We start from the raw sequence: 16,425 nt of genomic DNA on the forward strand, positions 1-16,425 counted from the left end.
GCCGTCCGTGTGCCATGGGTGAGCCCAACCCCTGACAGCAGCCGTGAGCTCGGATTCAAAACCCAGAAAGGATTTTTTTGCAAACGCTAGATATTTATTTTGCGTTTCTCACAAGAATAAACTCCGCTTCTACAGGAAGCTTTGGGTAGAAACATTCTTTAAAAAGTCGGTTTATTGTATTAGATCTATTGGTCCTGACCCTCCCTGGGGCGGTGGCACTGGCTCCGGGGCGGGGACACAACAATGCCACCGTGTGCGTCTGAGCCGGGGAGGGGACGGGGCTGTGCCGGCGCAGCCGCCTGGGGCCGGGACCTCGTACCAGGATTAAACACGCTGGCATCTCGCCGGCACCGAGTACCTGATGGGGCTTGTGGCTCATTTTTGGAACAGCATTGGTGGCTGTCCCAAGGGGGTAAAGCTAAGCGTGGGGGCAAGCGAGGGGATGAGCCCCACGCCCCCCCAAGACCTATTGCTGTGGAAGGAGGGGGTTCCTGAGTGGGAGGAAGGCTCTGCCACCCTCGCGCCGGGCCGTGCCGGCAGCTCAGCGCTGCAGGGAGGGCAAACGGGGAGCTCAGGAGCCACTGAGGACGCGGCAGAGGCGGGCATGGACCTGGCCCTGCACGGGCTCGCAGGCCAGCGCCTCCCCATCCACTGTCATGATGCCCGCGGCCACCCGCGGCTCCAGGCGGAACGCCCGGACGGGGACGTAGGACAGGTGGGGACAGTTCAAGTCCAGGTGGGTCCCCCTGGACATGGCCAGGAAGAGCTTCAGCAGCGTCACACGGCTGATGCCGGCCTTCATGTAGAAGAGGTGGATGCAGCCGTCGTGCAGCCGGGCCGCCGGTGCCATCAGCAGGTTGGTGCCCAGGTGGGACTGGTAGATGGCGTAGACCAGGACAAACTCCTCCTCGGGGACCACGGTCCAGTGCGCCGGCACGGGCTGGCCCAGCGGCACCAGCAGCGAGTCGGGGGGCAGGGAGCCGGGCGCTTCGGTCCCCGCCGGCTGCGGGATGTGGCCGTTGGTGACGGGCGCGGGGGTGTCCCGGGGTGCCGGGGAGCTGCCCTGCTCCGCGGCCATGGGCAGGTAGGACAGGCGGCCCTGGTACACCCGGAGCTTGGCCAGGCACTGCAGCGTGCCCAGGGTGAAGCGGGCGCTGCCCAGCCAGCGGTACTTCTCGCTGTCGATGTCCACGTCCGAGATGAAGCCCCAGCCAAAGCCCAGGAAGGAGAAGAAGTGCTTGCCCGAGGCCGTGCTCAGCGACACCAGGTCCATCTGCGTGTACAGCCCCTTGCACAGGATGAAGGTGCAGTTCGTCAGCAGCTTTTTCTTGGCAACGTGGTCGTAGCTGTGAGGGATGGAGAGGGTGAGTTTGGAGCTCAGGAACTCTCCTGCTGCCCCAGCATCCACCTGCAGACCTCACCCTTGTGTCATGGTTGGGACATGTCCCTTCTGGGTCACAGTGTCCCTCAGGAACAGCTGCTGGGAGTAATTTTGCTGGGGATGGGAGGGATAAACCAGTTCCTGAAAGAGGGAACTGAGCCAGGGCAATCCTGGTCCCCCACACCTTGGGATTGGCTGTGCCTGGGATGGGTCCTTTGGGTTAAAGCTTTGCCAGTCTCTGAGCCCAGAGAAAGGTAGTGAGGGGAATAGGACACACAGGGATTAATCCCTTGCTCACAGCTGGGGCTTGCTGCACAAGCATGTGAGGAGTGAGGACCCTGCCAGGCATCCCTGGGCATCCCAGCCCCCCTCCCTGGGCTGCAGCCCCACACAGCCTTTCTCTTCCCTCATCCCTGCCTGGTTCCAGTGCAGCCCTGCAGGGGGGCAGTGGGTGCCCCACGGGGCTGGGACTCACCCTGCATAGTAGTTGATAGAGGCAGCCAGGGCATTCCCAGAGCCTCCTGGCAGGATGCACAGTGGCTTCTTCATGGCCTCCTTCCAGTCCGGACGCTCCATCAGCCCGTTCACCACCTGTGGGGATGAAGGAGCCTGTGGTACCCAAGGAACCCAGTGGCCCCTGCCCAGCCTGGGGGGAGCAGAGCCCACGGTGCCCCTGCCAGGGCAGGACAGAGGTGATGGCTGCTTTGCTCCAAGCTTGGTGCCATCTCTCCTTTGCCATTCCCCGCCTGACTTTGTGACTCAGAGCTTGGCTCCTGCCCCAGGCACCCCAGCTCTCTGCCCAGCCCCGAGGTGCTCCTCACCTCGAACAGCAGCCCGTCCCCAGACACGACCACCAACGTGTCCCACTGCGACAGGTCCTCATCTCGCACCTTCTCATGCGCATGGTGGGGTCTTTCTGTTGTGGAGAGTGGAGAGATTTGGAGCATCACCCTCCATCCCTCTGCCCTTCCTGCTGCCACCCCCCAGACAGTGACCCCAGCCCCAGATGGTGACCCCAGCCAGGCATGCAGGAGGCAAGGCAGTCGCTCCTCAAGTGCAACATCCTGTAGGACCCAGAGCAGTGCTGATGCAGAGAGTCAGAGGCCCTTGGAAGAACCTGTCCCCACGTGGCAGGGCCCAGGCAGGATCCCAGGGAAGGGAGAAGGAGGAGGAGGAGGAGGAGGAGGAGGAGGAGGAGGAAGATCTGCTCATGGACTCACCGGTGACGAAGACAGTGGTGGCAATGTCAGCCTCAGCCAGCATGGGCTGCACCACTGCCTGGAAGTCATCAAGGGCACGGCCAGAGCCGCTCTGTGGGTTCAGCAGCACCAGCGCGTGGCAGGGCCGGGGCAGCACCCCATAGCTGTCACCTGCAGGGGGACGGGGGGCTCAGGGTGCTGGGTCATGGCCCTGCCCTGGGAGGGCTTTGCCAGCCAGGGCAGCATTTGCCAAAACCAAAAGGGGAAGGGGAACTGGCCCTCCCCCATCCTCATGAGCTCCCTGGGCTGCATCCCTACCCAGAGGCAACAGGGATGAGCAGGGAGGGAGGGTCCCTGCTGGGAATGCTGGGGAGGTGGCAGAGACAGGACACAGGGGCCTGCAGGGACTCATTTGAGCTCCCCCGCAATCAGCAGAGATGTTCACACCCAGGATGGAGCCCTGCAGCACTCCAGCCATACCAGAGTGGGGGGATGAGAACTCCAGGTCCCAATTCCCCGCATCCACCCAGATGGAGCAGGGCCAGGACAGACAGTTGTGCTGGCAGACGGACGCTCCCGTTTCCCCTGCTCCCCACGGGGCTCAGGTTTCGCCTGTGAGGGCCTCAGCCAGGCTGTAATTACAAGCCTGGCAGGAGTCACATCCCTCTGTCTCCCCAGTTGCTTCCAGTATCTCCTTTCCCAAGCCCAGTGGTCCCCGTGCAGGGGAACAGGGGGAGGCCACTGAGCTGCCCTGTGAGGGAGGCACAGAGAGGTGGAGGAAGAGGAGGGCAGGAACCCCGGGTGCTTCTGGGCACCCGAAGCCCTGAAGTGAGGAAGGGCAGCAGCCTCAGGCTCCCCCAGCCCCTCTGGAGATCCCTGGCTCTGCAGAGAGGAGCCAGTTTGGGGATTGTTGCGGATGTCCCCACCAGCTCTGTGCCCCCTGAGCTGTGACCTGGGCCCGGGGGTGTGTGGGTGCCCACCCAGCACATGGGCCCAGCGTGAGGCTGCACCCGCTGACTCAGCAGGAAGAGCTGCTGAGTCAGGACAGCAGAGGCCTTTCCCAGCACCATCCTGGGCCTGGAATCCCCTCTCAGCCCCCGTGCACTGGGGGTGCCCCCAGCTCATCTGCACACGTGCAGTGATTTGAGCTGTTTGAACACACGAGCTGGGGTTCTACAGCTAAAGCCTCCTAGCACCCACAGTGGGGACAGTGGTGGGGAGAGGGGAGCATGGGGCCATGGAGGACACCACATGTGTCACCTCCCCTGGGTGACATGCAGCATCACACCAGTCGTGGCCATGAGCTCCACAAGCTGCCTGGAGGGAGGTGGGACTGGAGCATCCCATCTCCATGCCTGTCCCAGCCCTGGGAGCACAAAGAGCTCTGCTGACTTCATCACCACCAGGATTATTTCCTGGCCCCATGGATCACCCAGCAGCGCCATCACCCCCCAGGACACCTCGCCAGCTGCTTGGGACCTGCCACCAAGTCCCCAGCAAAGATCTGCCTGTGAGAGAGAGTCCCAGGGCTGAGCCTGGCCCTGGGCGCTGGCTCCAGGCGGGCCCTAGCTGCTTGCTCCAGGCACTGGCTCCAAGCTGGTTCTCCCCACTGCTGCCCAGGGCCAGTGGCTCCCCCCCACCACCGTCCCCAGCCCCTTATCAGTGGGTTCCAGACACAAAGGGACCAGCTGACCTCGTGGAAAGCAGTGAAGCACCCAGAGCAGTTAGGGTCAGGGATAACAAAAAGCAGCCCAGGGCTGGGCTGACCCTGCTCTGAGCCCTGCAGAGCTCCCCTGGTCCCCACAGGCACTAAATCCCCTGCAAGCAAACGCAGACAAGCGCCCACACAGGGTTGAACCCAAGCCCAGCTGCTTTCTCTCTGGGGGGCTTTTCTGTCTCTTTCCTCCCTAAAGCCCTGGATATTGAAAAGCAAAAGCCAAAGGCACTTCAAAAGCCTAAATGCAGTTTTTTAACCCTGCAGTGTTAACCAAGAACATAATTTCTCACACACACACGGAGCTGTAGCTGAGTCTTGCCTAAAAATCCTGCCTGGACCTGTGGGTGCTGCCCTGTGGCCTCCTCTGGGCACAAGTAAAAGGCTGGGACCCCGAGGATCAGCTCCTTGGCTGGAGGGGGAAAACAAACCCTGCTCAGGGCACAGAGGGATGTCACGACTCCCTCCCAAGGGACAGATTGTTGGTACCAGGCTGTGAGTAGTGACAGGAGTGATCCCAGTGTGGGGTCAGCAGCACCAGGCTCAGCCCTGTGGTGGAACTGGAGGGTGCTGGATCAGAGCTGGAGCTGGAGCACCATTGCTGGCAATGGTGATGTACAGGGAGACAGATTTCAGCAGCATCCTGACCCATCCAACCCTTCCTGTAGCACAACACCGGCCAGTCCCTGGCATCCCAGGAAGATTCCACTTCCCAGCACAGTGTGGTCGCTTTCAGCCTCAAATGCTGAGAATCTGAGTCAGCAGGAGGAAGGGGCTCCAGCTGCTGCCAGAAACTCTGCTCCACTCCCTCTGCCCACATCCTCCCATGTGATGTGTCCTGGCTGTGCTCAGGCTGGGACCACACTGCCACAGCTCTGCTGTCTGCACCCCAAGCCACTCCACTGCATCCCTGCATCCTTCTGGAAACTCTCTGGGCACAAGGAGCAAGCATGCCAGGTGGACTAAGGCTGGGGCTGAGCTTCCTGGGGCTGGATTTCTCTGTCAGAACACAAGCCTGGGGGCAGTTTGTTCCCTCCTGGATAGCTGCAGTTCGGGACACACTGCAGGCAGCCCCAGCTTTGGGGTTATCAGCTGCTGAGGAACTTTCTGTTTATCCCTTGAGGTGAAATGAGGAGGGGGAATCATCCCTGCATTCCGCAGGGCTTTTATCCCAGAGGATGTTGGAGCTGCGACAACGCCAGGATGGGATCGCTAGTGGCTCCCCAGGTCCCCTCCCCATGGGGACAGGGTGACAGGACTCTCTGCATGGACTCACCCACAGCTTCCCAGCACGGCCTTATCAGTCCTGCACAGGCCTCTCTGCCAGCACGTGCAAGCGCTGGGTGTGGACAAGGGGCATTTTTAGCTCTGTCCAAACTGAGGGAGGAGGATTGCAAATCCTGATGGCCTTCAGCGAGGAAAGTGACTGAAAAATTCTGCACTGCCTTCTCCCATCCTCCTTCCCCCCGCTGCCCCGAGGGCCCTGTGTACAATGAGCTGCTCCTGCCCCAGCACCCTCGCACCGCCTGCTCACAGGGCGAGGGTTGGAAAGCGTCTGGAGACTTCCAGCTGCAGAGTTCAGGCTGGAAATAGAGCTGGGGAACTGGTTCTGCCCTCACCCCATTCCACTGGATTTTTTTGTAATTCTTTAGGAAGAGAGACAGAAAGTTGTTTTGTAGCTGCAGGTCATGTAAAAAAAAGAGCTGCATTTAAAAATCCAAGCAAGGAAGAGCTGGGCTAAATGTGATTTGACAGGATCCCTCTAACCGCATGCCTCTTAATTTCCAAGTCTGATCAGAGCGACTGGACAGCCAAATAAATGAAGTAGTGCATATAATTGAATCTCTGCTCAGATGTTCAACTATCTGCCAGCATGCCCTGCCCTGCCTCTGGGAGGTGGGGGATGCAGCCCCCGAGCAGGACCCCTCCCCTTCCAGACACTGACAGTTCCCGAAGGGAGCAGGATCAGAAACACAGACCCTGCCAGACTGCCTTGAGATCCTGCTAGACCGCGGGGGTCCTGGGGGGATCTGCCTGTCCCCAAATCCCAAGTGATGGATGGGACCTGCTGGGGACAGTGCCTGGCTCCCGTCCTGCCTGCGTCAGCAATGATTACTTTTTTTCCTTGGATCATGCTGCCCTTTGGAGCTTTGGAGTTATTGAACGGGAGCAATGGGGATAGGGGGGTGCAAAGGGCCCCCATAGTGTGACCACGTCCCTGCTGCCCCTTCAAATTTAAAGATGAAAGGAGAGAGAAACAACCAACCCCTGCCTGGGGCTGCGAGCGGGGATGTCCCTGTGCCCCCAGACTCGGGGAAAGTGGGGGGAGGGGAGCGTCCGAGTGACCCCACGGTGGCGCGGGTCACCCCCGGTCTGTGTCCCCCCCGTGCCCCCGGAACGCGACACCGCGCAGCGCCCGCGGCTCGGGCACAGCCGTCCCGCGTGGGGCCCGCGGCGGAGCGACCCCGGCCGCGACCCCGACCCCGACCCCCGCACGGTCCCGGCGTAGCGAGCCCCTCGGAAAGCGGTGCCGGGCGGGCGCGGGGGGAGCTCGGCACTCACCGTCCTGCACGGGCACGGCGGGCACGGCGAGCTCGCGGATGCGGCGGCTCCAGGCCTGGGCGATGCGCAGGTTGCCCTCGGCGTCGGGACCCCGGGAGACGCGGAAGGTCCGCTCCAGGCGCTGGCGGGCGGGCGGCCCCCAGCGCGGCCCCCGCAGCGGGTAACACACCAGCGAGAAGCAGGCGGCGGCCGCGGCCGCGGGGAAAGCGGCCGAGCCCACGCAGTCGGCCAGGCGGAGCGCGGCGTCGGGACCGGCCGAGCCGCCCGGGCAGCCGCCGGCACGCCGCACCTGCAGCTCCCGGGCCGTCAGGGTCAGCGAGCAGGCGGCGGCACCGGGGGCCGGCCCCGCGCCGAAGATGCCTTGAAGTAGCACCGGGCCCCCGCCGGGCTCCGGGGGAGCGCGGCGGCCGGCGGCCATCGGCGGAGCGGGCGCGGAGCGGAGCGGGAGGCACCGGGGAGCGCCGCCCGCCGCCGCTCGCTGCTGACGCCCGGCGATGGCAGGCGGGGCGGCCCCATTCATAAAAATTTAACCCACCCACCCCCCCAGGCCACCTCTTCCCTCGCCGAGGGGGGCCCGTCCCGGGGCTGGTCCGGTACCCCCCACCCCCCCAGCCAGCTGCCTCAGTTTCCTCAGGCGCCGCCCCGTGCTCCGGGCAAGTGCTCCGCGGGGGAACCGGCTCTGCAGACGGGCGGGGGTTAAGGGACGCCGTGGGTTTGCCGCGGGTGGTTCTGTGCTGCTGGGGTGGGTGTCCGGCGTGGGTGCTCCCACGGTGCTGGGGATGGCAAAGAACAGACCCACGGTCACGCCGGGAGAGCGGAGGCAGAGCAGCCGGCAGCCACCCCCGGCCCAGTTCCTGCACATCATTCCCAGCAAGGCACGCATGGGCACTGGCAGGTGCCCCCGGAGCCCCCACGTTGGACTGAACAGCGTTTTAATACCATTTCTGCATCTCTCCAAGCACGAAAGGAGTGAGGTGGGGGCCTGGAGAAATGGAGGCACGGCGAGGGGTGAGGACAGTGGGCAAACGGCGGGGGAGGAGGATGGAGAGGGATGATGTCCTACCCATTACTGGTGGCTCACCATCAGGTATCCATGGGGGTTCCAGGTTGCCATGGGTATGAAGCCCCGTGGAGGGAGGTGGGCTGTGCTGTGAACCCCACCTTGGGGCACAGAGCTCTGGGGACAGAGCCCAGGGGATTTGTCTGGAGGGTGCCAGCAAGGCTGGAAGTTGCTTTGTGTTCACGGCAGCTGGCAAAAATCATTGACAGCAGTTCTTGCTGGCAACAGGACTGACCTCACCCTCCCAAGGGACTGCTGGGCTCCAAGGGGTCTGGCCCAGCCCAACAAGGATTTTTTTTTTTTTTTTTTTTTTTTTTTTTTTTTTTTCCCAACCAATTCCCCAGGGATGTAACTCTGTCCTAACCTTGAGCTTGCACCTCAGGGAGGCATCACTCCTCACACTTAGGGTAGTTTAATTAGCAGTGAACCCTCTGTTCCTGCTAAAACCTTCTGGAGCTGGCCAAGAAATTGCAGGGAAGGCAGGGAATGACCAGCTGGGTAGATAACATGGTTGAGTCTTGTTTTCCCAGAGCAGATCTATGAGGAGAGCTGAGATGCTGTGATTTGGAGCACTGTACTTTCCAGAAAGACTTCCCTGGGTGCTGTGGGTACAAAGGGATGCTCAGAGGGGCAAAACTTGCTCCCAGCCCTGATGCTTTTGGCTTGGGAACTGCAGCACTCGCAGCTGATTCTGGGTGAGATTCGGGCTCAGCCGCTTCCCTGGCCGCTGCCATGACACAGTCCAGCGTTTGTAAACAGCTCTGAGGTTCCTCAGCAAGGTGTCATGGGAGGAAATAGCTGGATGCCGGAGAGTGCAACGTCCTGACCTGCCCCTCACCCTTCTCGGTGACTAACCCGCTCCCAATTTCCGCTCAGGAAGGCATGAGTCGTGTTGGGAGGATGTGAGAGCAGCTGTCCCATTGCTCCTGGCAGGTGCCATGAGAGGATGAGGCTGCTTTGGGCTCTGTCCTCACCATGCTACATCCGTCCAAGGCCCTGTGCCCCTGTGCCACAGGGATCCCCCTTTGTCCTGCCAGCCTGTGCTTTAAATAGGAGTGGAATTCCTGTCCAGTCTCTGCTGGCCATGCCTGTGCTATGGAGAAAGGGGCTGAGAGTGGCTTCATGGCGAGGTGTCAGGGCTGGAGATGAGTGCAGGAAGGGTTGGGGAAGGGCTGCGCATGGTGGGGATGCCAAGGGCTGGGGGCTGCAGCCAGGTTTGTCTCAGATGGGGAATGGGACTGGCACAGGCTCAGCCTCTGTGATGGCAGGGGAGACACAGATGGGGTTTTTCCATCTCAGTTCTGGTCTGTGGGGACTTCCCAGAAGACAGCTGATGACCACCCTTGGATGCCCACTCCAGGTCATGACCAGCACGGTGGCCACCACCAGCCCCAGGCGGGTCCCTTTGCTCTCGGCAGCCACAGGCTGATTCAAGCCGGTCCCACACGGACACCACACATTTGCCTCCAGATGTGATGTCTTACGCGGAAGTGGGATCACTTCCTTCCCCGTGCTGATAACCAGTCGTTTGGGGCTATCTTAATTATGAGAGCTTTAACGAGGCCCCTCGACCCCAAGGGCAGCCCGAAGGATGCTCAGCAGCTCCCAGGCTGTGGGCAGGCGACTGCCAGTCGGGTTTGTCCTGATCAGCTCCATTCCCGCCCGCGTGGCGCTGCTCAGGCCGTGTGTGTGGGAGGGAAGTGCCGGGATGCGACGTGGGCATGTGGCATGGAGCTGGTGTGATGGGGGACAGCCCATGGAGGATACCCCCACTTCCCTCCTCACTGCAAAGGGGAACTCGGCCATGGAGCAGAGCGTCCAGTCCAGCCATGACCACCAGTCTCTCTTCAAGAGCAAACATCCCTCCATCTCCTGTCCCGGGAGGAGCCCTGCAGTATCCCAGACTCCGCAGACATCATGTGGCGGAGAAGGTTTGTACATTTGAAGCACCGTGCCCTGGGTTCGCTCGCAAGGTGATGTGTGCCCTGAGTGTGGGGAAACTGAGGCAGAAACAGCAGACACGGTTTGTCTTGAGTTGTGCAATCCACCAACAACCTCCCTCAGCTCCCTCCGGTCCCGGGCTTCTGCTCCTGCCCCCAACTGCTGGAGGAGTTGATCTGCACTGGGAGTTACCCTGGGGAAAGAAAAGCACAAAGCCTGGGGGCTTCCCACGCCTTCCATAACTCTTCGTGCCCCTGGGGGCTGCAGCAGAGACCTGGGGCTCTCGGTGCCAGGCCCCCCCCAGATTTCGGGGTCCCACTGCCACATCACAGCCCCGGAGGAAGCATGCAGAGGACGTGCCTCTGCTGCGAGACGAACTGCAGTGTTTCCCTTCGAGACACAGAGCTCCTCCACATCCCTGCCCGCTCTGCCGCATCCGCCGGCAGCCACCCGGGGACGGGAGCGGGAGGGGGATGCACTCCTCCCGAATCCATCTCTTTTAGCATCATTCCCACTGCTGAAGGTACATGTCTCAAGGTGGAGCCAGAAATAGCGCGGCTGGCGCTGCATCGGGGCTGGCAGGCCTGCAGGCTTGGCAGGGGGACAGGCACCGACTGCAGCAGTGGGAACTTTCCAGGCAGCTCCTGCGGGAGCGGCCGGTGCATAGATGGAGCCATTTCCATGCAGACCCAGCCCCAGGACTGCGGATCAGCCCCACTCACCGTGGGGTTGGGGCTGACACAGGCTCCAGCAGGAGGGGACAGAGCTAACAGAGATATCTCCTGGAGGAGAGTGACTGGGATCACATCCCACCTGAGTGAGGACACAAGTCTGGGCTCTGCCACTGATTTGCTGCAGAACTCGGGAAAGTGGCTGCATCTTCTACCTGCACCCATGACCCAGGGGTGGCAGGTTTTCCCCAAAATCCATCTTCTGTCAGCCTCTAAGGAGCTCAGTTCTTTTTTTTTTTTTTGTGGCAGCTCCTAAATCACAGCCAGGCTCTGCAACTTGTTGGGGGCTGCTCCCCTACACTGACTCTCCACTGAACTTCCCACAGCAGCCGGCACAGCCCAGGACCGCAGGGCTCACCGGGAGGCCCTGAACAATGCTGACGAGCTGAGCTCATTCCTCCCAGCTGATAATTTGCTTAAAAATATTTCTGAGCTCAGGCCTCCTCAGGGAAAACACTCCCAAATGCCAGGCAAAAAGCTGCTGAGTCTGGAGGAACCACACACCCACCACTCGCTCGCTGAGACGTCCCCCCGATGACAAGGCCTGGCGTCAGAGGGACTGAGGCCAAAGGCTGCCGTTTGATCTCCCCCTTTGCTGGGGGAAGCCGAATTTCAGGCTGTCCAGGGGTTTTACCACTTCCCGGTAGCGGTTTCCTGCAATGATGTGAGTGCAGAATTTTTGGGAGGTGAGTCAGAGGCTGCAATGAGAACCACCTGGCTGGGGCTAGGCTGGGAGGCTCGATCCCGATCCAGGGGTGATCCCTGCTGCGATGCTTGTTGCAGGCAGGCAGCATTCCCAGAGTGAAATGACTTGTGGGGGACTCAACATCCCATCACAGACCCCATTTCTGGCCTGGAAGAAGAAAGGGATTTGCTGCCTCAGTTCCCACGGCTCCTCCTTCCTTGCCAGGCTGGGATCAGTACATTCTGGCCACTCCACCCGGGCTCCAGGGAGAAACTTGGGTAAGAATAAAGAGCAAAACCTCGTCCAGCTCTGCAGGAAGCTGCCTGGAATGGCTGTCCCGCCCCAGCACCAGGTTGTTCTGAGAACAGAACTGCCCCAAAGCAGCGCCGAAGCTTAGTTTTCCCTGTGGAGCAATGCAGGAGTTGGCGGAACTGAGAAACTGCCCTCCCTAGTCTCTGAAATTCAACACATAAAATGAGTTCCTGCTAAAGGAACCTCCCAGGTTTTGCCTGCTGGGCTATTAAAGCTCCATGACCCCGTGCCCACTCTCTCCCCAGCATTACTCAAACCCCTCTGCGGAGAGAATGAGTGAGTTGAGTCCAGAGAGTGAGACTGAGCCGGGATAAGCCTTTGGAAAGGAGCTAAACCTGCTCAAAGCCGGCACTGTTCCCTGACCCGCCCTCCTAATCCTGCCTGGTTGATAATGGAATAATAAAGGCCTGTACAGCCTCGCTCTCTGCTGCTCTGTGGGGGAGGTTCCTGCTGCCTCGGTACATGCCAGGAGCTGGGATATTAATGACTCCCTAAGTAAACAGAATTGCTCCTTTCTTCTCCTTTGCGTGGCTGTAAAACCGAGTGTGACCTTCAGCCCGCAGAGAAATCAGAGTCGCTCCCCTTTCCAGGAGAAAGGCTGGTTGTGGCAGTGATAACACCATGATCTCTGCCCGCCACCCTTGCCAGGGCTGATCCCAACCCTGCAGCTTCAACAACAATCCCGGTGGGACTCGCAGGGCCACCCCCGCGAGGCTTTGGCCTCTCCCCGCAGGGATGAAGCCGGTGATTCACTGGGGGGGAATCTCAGGAGCACAGAACAGGGGTTTTGGGACACCCAGCCCTTCCAAGGTGTGCACACCTTGTCTGCTGTGCCGGGAGCTGCCCTGTAGCAGAACCTACAAACCTGTTGCATCTCAGCCTCAGCAGCTGGGAAAAGGGCAGGGAAGTGACAATGCCGATGAGATCCGTTCCCTGTGGCTGGGATGGCTCTGAGCACCTCACAGGACAGCAGGAATGGTGACAAGAGGAGGGCAAAGCAGAGGCTGAGGGCACTCAGATGCCACAGCATCATCCCTGAGCTGCTGTGCTGAGGCTGCTGAGCAAAGAGCCAGCTGGGAAGGGGATAAACAGTCCTTCCTTCTCCACATGCCTGATTCCAGGCAGGGAAGGGCTTTATAGAGGAGGGCAACAGCAGGTCTCTGAGAGGGACTTGGTGGGAGGCTGAGTGCTCTGCAGAGGGATGTGCCGTGGCTCCTGCAGTGGCAAGATTCCCTCCCCACCCTTTGAGCATGCCCCCCCTGCTTGGGTGTCCCTGCAGCAAGATTTCCCTGGCTCCTCTGGGAACTGCCATTTCTCTGGTGGGTGAAGGAGGGACCTCGGGAAGCAGCCACTTCCTATGTCACAAACAGTTTGGCTCCCATCAAATTTTTTGAAGTACAGAGGCAGCAACTTGTGAGGAGTGACCACCTGTACCGTGGGTGCTGTGACTGCTCTCAGCCTGGAGCTGGGGTGCCCAGGAGGGGTGTCCGGGCCCTCTGGCTGATGGATGTTGTGGATTCATCCCAGGACGATGCCAGCCTGGAGGGCTGATCAGAATCCCAGGCCTGGCTGTGCTGCCTCCTCAGAGTGAATTCGGGCAGCTGATGCTGTCAGCTCTTGCCTTGCCTTGGGGGGATGAGCTGGAATCTGGGAGTCGAGCTGGAATAGCCCCTGCTCTGACAAGGCACAAATTTAGGACCTGCAGGAGGCACAGCAGGAGGGAGATGTGGGGCTGGAACTGCAGGGACAGGTAAGGTGTCACCATAAGGTGTGGTGGAGGGAGACAAAACTCTCCCTCCCAGTCCTTGGGCAGTGCTGGCATGCAGAGGGGACAGGGCCAATTCTGTCTCGTTTGCATTGAGGATGTCTGAGAGACAACCTTTAATGAAGTGTCAGTGTAAGGGGGCTGATGGCAGCGCTGCAGCTCCCAGCTGAGGCTGTGACAGGGACTCACTGCTGGAGGCACCACGGCTGTCATGCACTGGAGCAGCTGGAAAGCCACTGGGTCATGGAGGGGAACCTTGTCCTTGTCCTGAACGAAACCCACCAGGCCTCCTCCTTCTCCCTCACTCGCAGCTGGGAGGACGCAGGCCAAGGGACGATGGTATTGCACAGCAACTTAGAGAACTGCCAGGGAAAACCTCTCCCTCCAGGGTGAACCAAGTGATGTGGGGTGATGCTGGTGATTAAATTAATGCAGCTTGCCTTCCCTGCAATACATAGTTTCTGTCATATACCCTAATTTCTGCTGCACTGTGGGGTGCTCTGATCCATCCTGACCACAGGGGATGGATCCTGACAGTGTTGTCACCTCCCATCATTTTCCTATCTGCCAAGGCTGAGATGTATATTGTACATATATTAAAAAATTTTAAACAAAATTTAAATACCTGTATATATATTATATATATTTGTTCAGCCAACTTTCACTTCCTCCTTATATATATTGAGATACATATATTCCATGCATATAACATACATGGCATATAATATATATTATATATAATTACTATACACATCATATGTACATATCATATATAATATGCATATTATATGTGATATGTACATATTATGTTATATATTATGTACTATATAATACATATATATTATGTTATATATTTAATATTTTACATACCCTATGTATTTTACCTATAAAAGTGTGCATTATTTATTATATATATATATATATATATGTTTAAAATATAGGTGTTATAGATGTTATATATAAGCACACTCTTAGTGCATGGAAAGGTCAGCCCAGCGCTCTGCCAGATGGGCTGGAGCTGACCTTTCCTGTTTAACTGCCTGTACCCGTGAGGATTCCAGAGCGGACAGCGCAGCGCCGGGCACGGAGCGTTCCCTCGGGAAAAGGGTGCGGGAGGCGCGGGCCGGGCGGACCCTCCCGCCTCCCCCGCCACAGAGCGGGGCCACAACGCCGCCGCCGCGCTTCCGTTTCCCCCGCCGCCATCTTCGGCACGGGCACTTCAGCCACCGCCTACACCCCGTGCCTCTCACCGCCGGGCAGAAGCGGGAGGCGGCCGCGCTGCGAGCCGCCCTCGGGCAGCGGGAGGTGTATTTATCCCCCGAGAAGGGACGTTTCTGCCGCTGTCCTCCCGAGGTACCGGCGCAGTTGGGGCAGGCGGTGAGGGGACGCCGTGACGGGGGGGCGCGGTGGGGTGGTGCCCTCACCTAAGATGGCGGCGAGGGCGGGCTTTTCCCGCCGAGAAGATGGCGGCGGAGGGAGCGGCGCTCTGGTCGGGTGGCGGAACGTGCTCGGCTGGGTGAGGGGAACGGGATGGAACCGTCCCCCACAAAGACCTCCCCCTTCACAGGGACTTCCTACCCCACCACGGAGACCTCGGACCAGCCCTCCCGCATCACAAAGAACCCCTCCCCAGCCTTCCTCCCTCAGCTCACCCGCACCTTCTCCAGCCACGGGAGCCCCTGTCCGCCCTGCTACCCGCCCTCATTGTGGGGGTCAGCCCTCCCCTGTTGCATGAGGGGCCACTGGGTGGGCGTGGGGTGGGGTTACCTGTTGCCTGTCTTCCCCTGTACTCCCTAAGGCAGCCGCTGCTCCCTTTTATTTTAATAATCATAATTTCCACCCTCCCGTTCATACTTTGCCGCAGGAATGGACCAGCAACTCCATAGGTAGCGGAAGGGTCCCCACCCTCCTCTTCCCCCTCCTCCTCCCCACCCCCCTCTTCCCCCTTCTCTTCCCCACCCCTTAAGGGGCGGTGATCGCAGCAGAGAGGAAAGAAAAGGATGCCACGGAAGCTGTTGTTGCCTTATAAATCTGTTTTTTCTCACTTTCGAGCTCCACGGGGGTTGCATGACTCTTTAGCGATGAACGCGGCCAGAAGTGGCTACCGGGTCTTCTCGGCCAACTCTACCGCAGCCTCCACCGAGCTGGCGAAGAAGATCACGGAGTAAGTTGCCTTCTCTTTCAAGTTTCTTTCTCCCCCATCGCTCTCCGGCGCAGGCATGAGCTCTCCCGAGCGGCTGGAGAAGCTTCTGGCATCCCCCCGCCTTCCCAAGGCGTCTCCTGCGAATACCTTTGTGGAGATTTTGCACTGGGAATCTTCACCAGCTCTGCCTGACCCAGCGATGGAAATGGCTTTCTCCCTTCTTTGACGTCCATTTCACTCCTGAAAAGGCTGGGCTGCAGCAAAAGCTGTTACTTTTGGGGAGGGAGGAGGTGAAACTTGGCTTGGACAAACCTCAGAAAAGCGTTTTTAGCAGGTTTGGGAGATGCTCAAAACTTTCTCCGACTCCTGACCTTGTTTTCGCAACAGCTTCGGTGCCTGGGGCAAGGGGAGTGTCCATGTGCACATCGGCGCGGCACCGTGCACTGACCAGAGTGGGTTGGGGGAGCTGGGCAGCCTGTGCTGTTCGGTTCGGGGTAAAAGTCTGCCCCGTTCTCTTCAGCCCATCAGTTTAGGCAGAGTTCGACCTTGTCTTGTCCGGGACGGATGCGCTGGGTCCTGCTGAGTGAAGGGTGTCACAGCTGCCTCCAAAACGGGGCTCTTGGTGCACAGAGCTCGGAGTTTCCCCCAGCACTTGAACTTTGGGGTTGAATGAGTTTAGTTCAAATTGGGCCAGTCCCAGTCAACATGACTATTCTGAGAAGGGCATCTATGTATTGGGCTGTCAACTTAGAACAGGATCTAGATTTTCTTTATGCAGTTTCTCAGCTACAGTTCATAGGCAGCTGATCCCAAAATCGAGGGGTCTCAGTGCTGCAGCTGACAGCTTCTCAATTATCCTTTCTAGGCATCTGCTGTCCCATTCCCATCTCCAAGGGTGTGCTTAAATTGGAAGTAGGACTTAAGTACAGGTG

General features: G+C 59.4%; 2 protein-coding genes across 7 annotated transcripts in view; one reads left to right on the forward strand and one right to left on the reverse strand.

Annotated features, from left to right (window-relative positions):
• Positions 1-140: 140 nt before the first annotated feature.
• SPHK1 (sphingosine kinase 1) lies at positions 141-7,327 on the reverse strand. The gene is made up of 5 exons (XM_053960528.1): positions 6,857-7,327; positions 2,602-2,751; positions 2,203-2,297; positions 1,857-1,972; positions 141-1,346 (listed from the first exon to the last, which is right to left on the reverse strand). The coding sequence occupies exons 1-5, from the start codon at positions 7,272-7,274 to the stop codon at positions 572-574; spliced, it is 1,554 nt and encodes a 517-aa protein (XP_053816503.1). The 5' UTR covers positions 7,275-7,327; the 3' UTR covers positions 141-571.
• A 195-nt stretch (positions 7,328-7,522) lies between these two features.
• PRPSAP1 (phosphoribosyl pyrophosphate synthetase associated protein 1) overlaps positions 7,523-16,425 on the forward strand; it is a 32,336-nt gene continuing 23,433 nt past the window's right edge. For 2 of the 6 annotated variants that reach the window (XM_053960604.1, XM_053960605.1), the window contains exon 1: positions 15,440-15,514. Coding sequence is in view for 4 of the 6 variants with exons in the window: in XM_053960596.1 (XP_053816571.1) it covers positions 7,636-7,864; positions 15,403-15,514 (341 nt within the window). In the remaining 2 variants the exon portion in view is untranslated. Of the gene's footprint in view, positions 7,865-14,268; positions 14,704-14,798; positions 14,867-15,096; positions 15,237-15,402; positions 15,515-16,425 lie in introns of those variants that run through there. The other 4 variants (XM_053960596.1, XM_053960597.1, XM_053960598.1 and 1 more) reach the window with 4 other exon arrangements.

The sequence above is a fragment of the Vidua chalybeata genome, chromosome 19 (assembly GCF_026979565.1).
Source record: "Vidua chalybeata isolate OUT-0048 chromosome 19, bVidCha1 merged haplotype, whole genome shotgun sequence".
Lineage (NCBI taxonomy): Eukaryota > Metazoa > Chordata > Aves > Passeriformes > Viduidae > Vidua > Vidua chalybeata.

Bases quoted from the DNA above. Each gene is read 5' to 3' on its own strand.
- SPHK1 (XM_053960528.1), bottom strand. From the start codon at position 7,274: ATGGCCGCCGGCCGCCGCGCTCCCCCGGAGCCCGGCGGGGGCCCGGTG. The intron at 2,752-6,856 runs GTGAGTGCCGAG...GTCCCCCTGCAG, and splicing joins CGCCGTGCCCGTGCAGGACG to GTGACAGCTATGGGGTGCTG. The intron at 1,347-1,856 runs GTGAGTCCCAGC...CATCCCTCACAG, and splicing joins TCTATCAACTACTATGCAGG to CTACGACCACGTTGCCAAGA.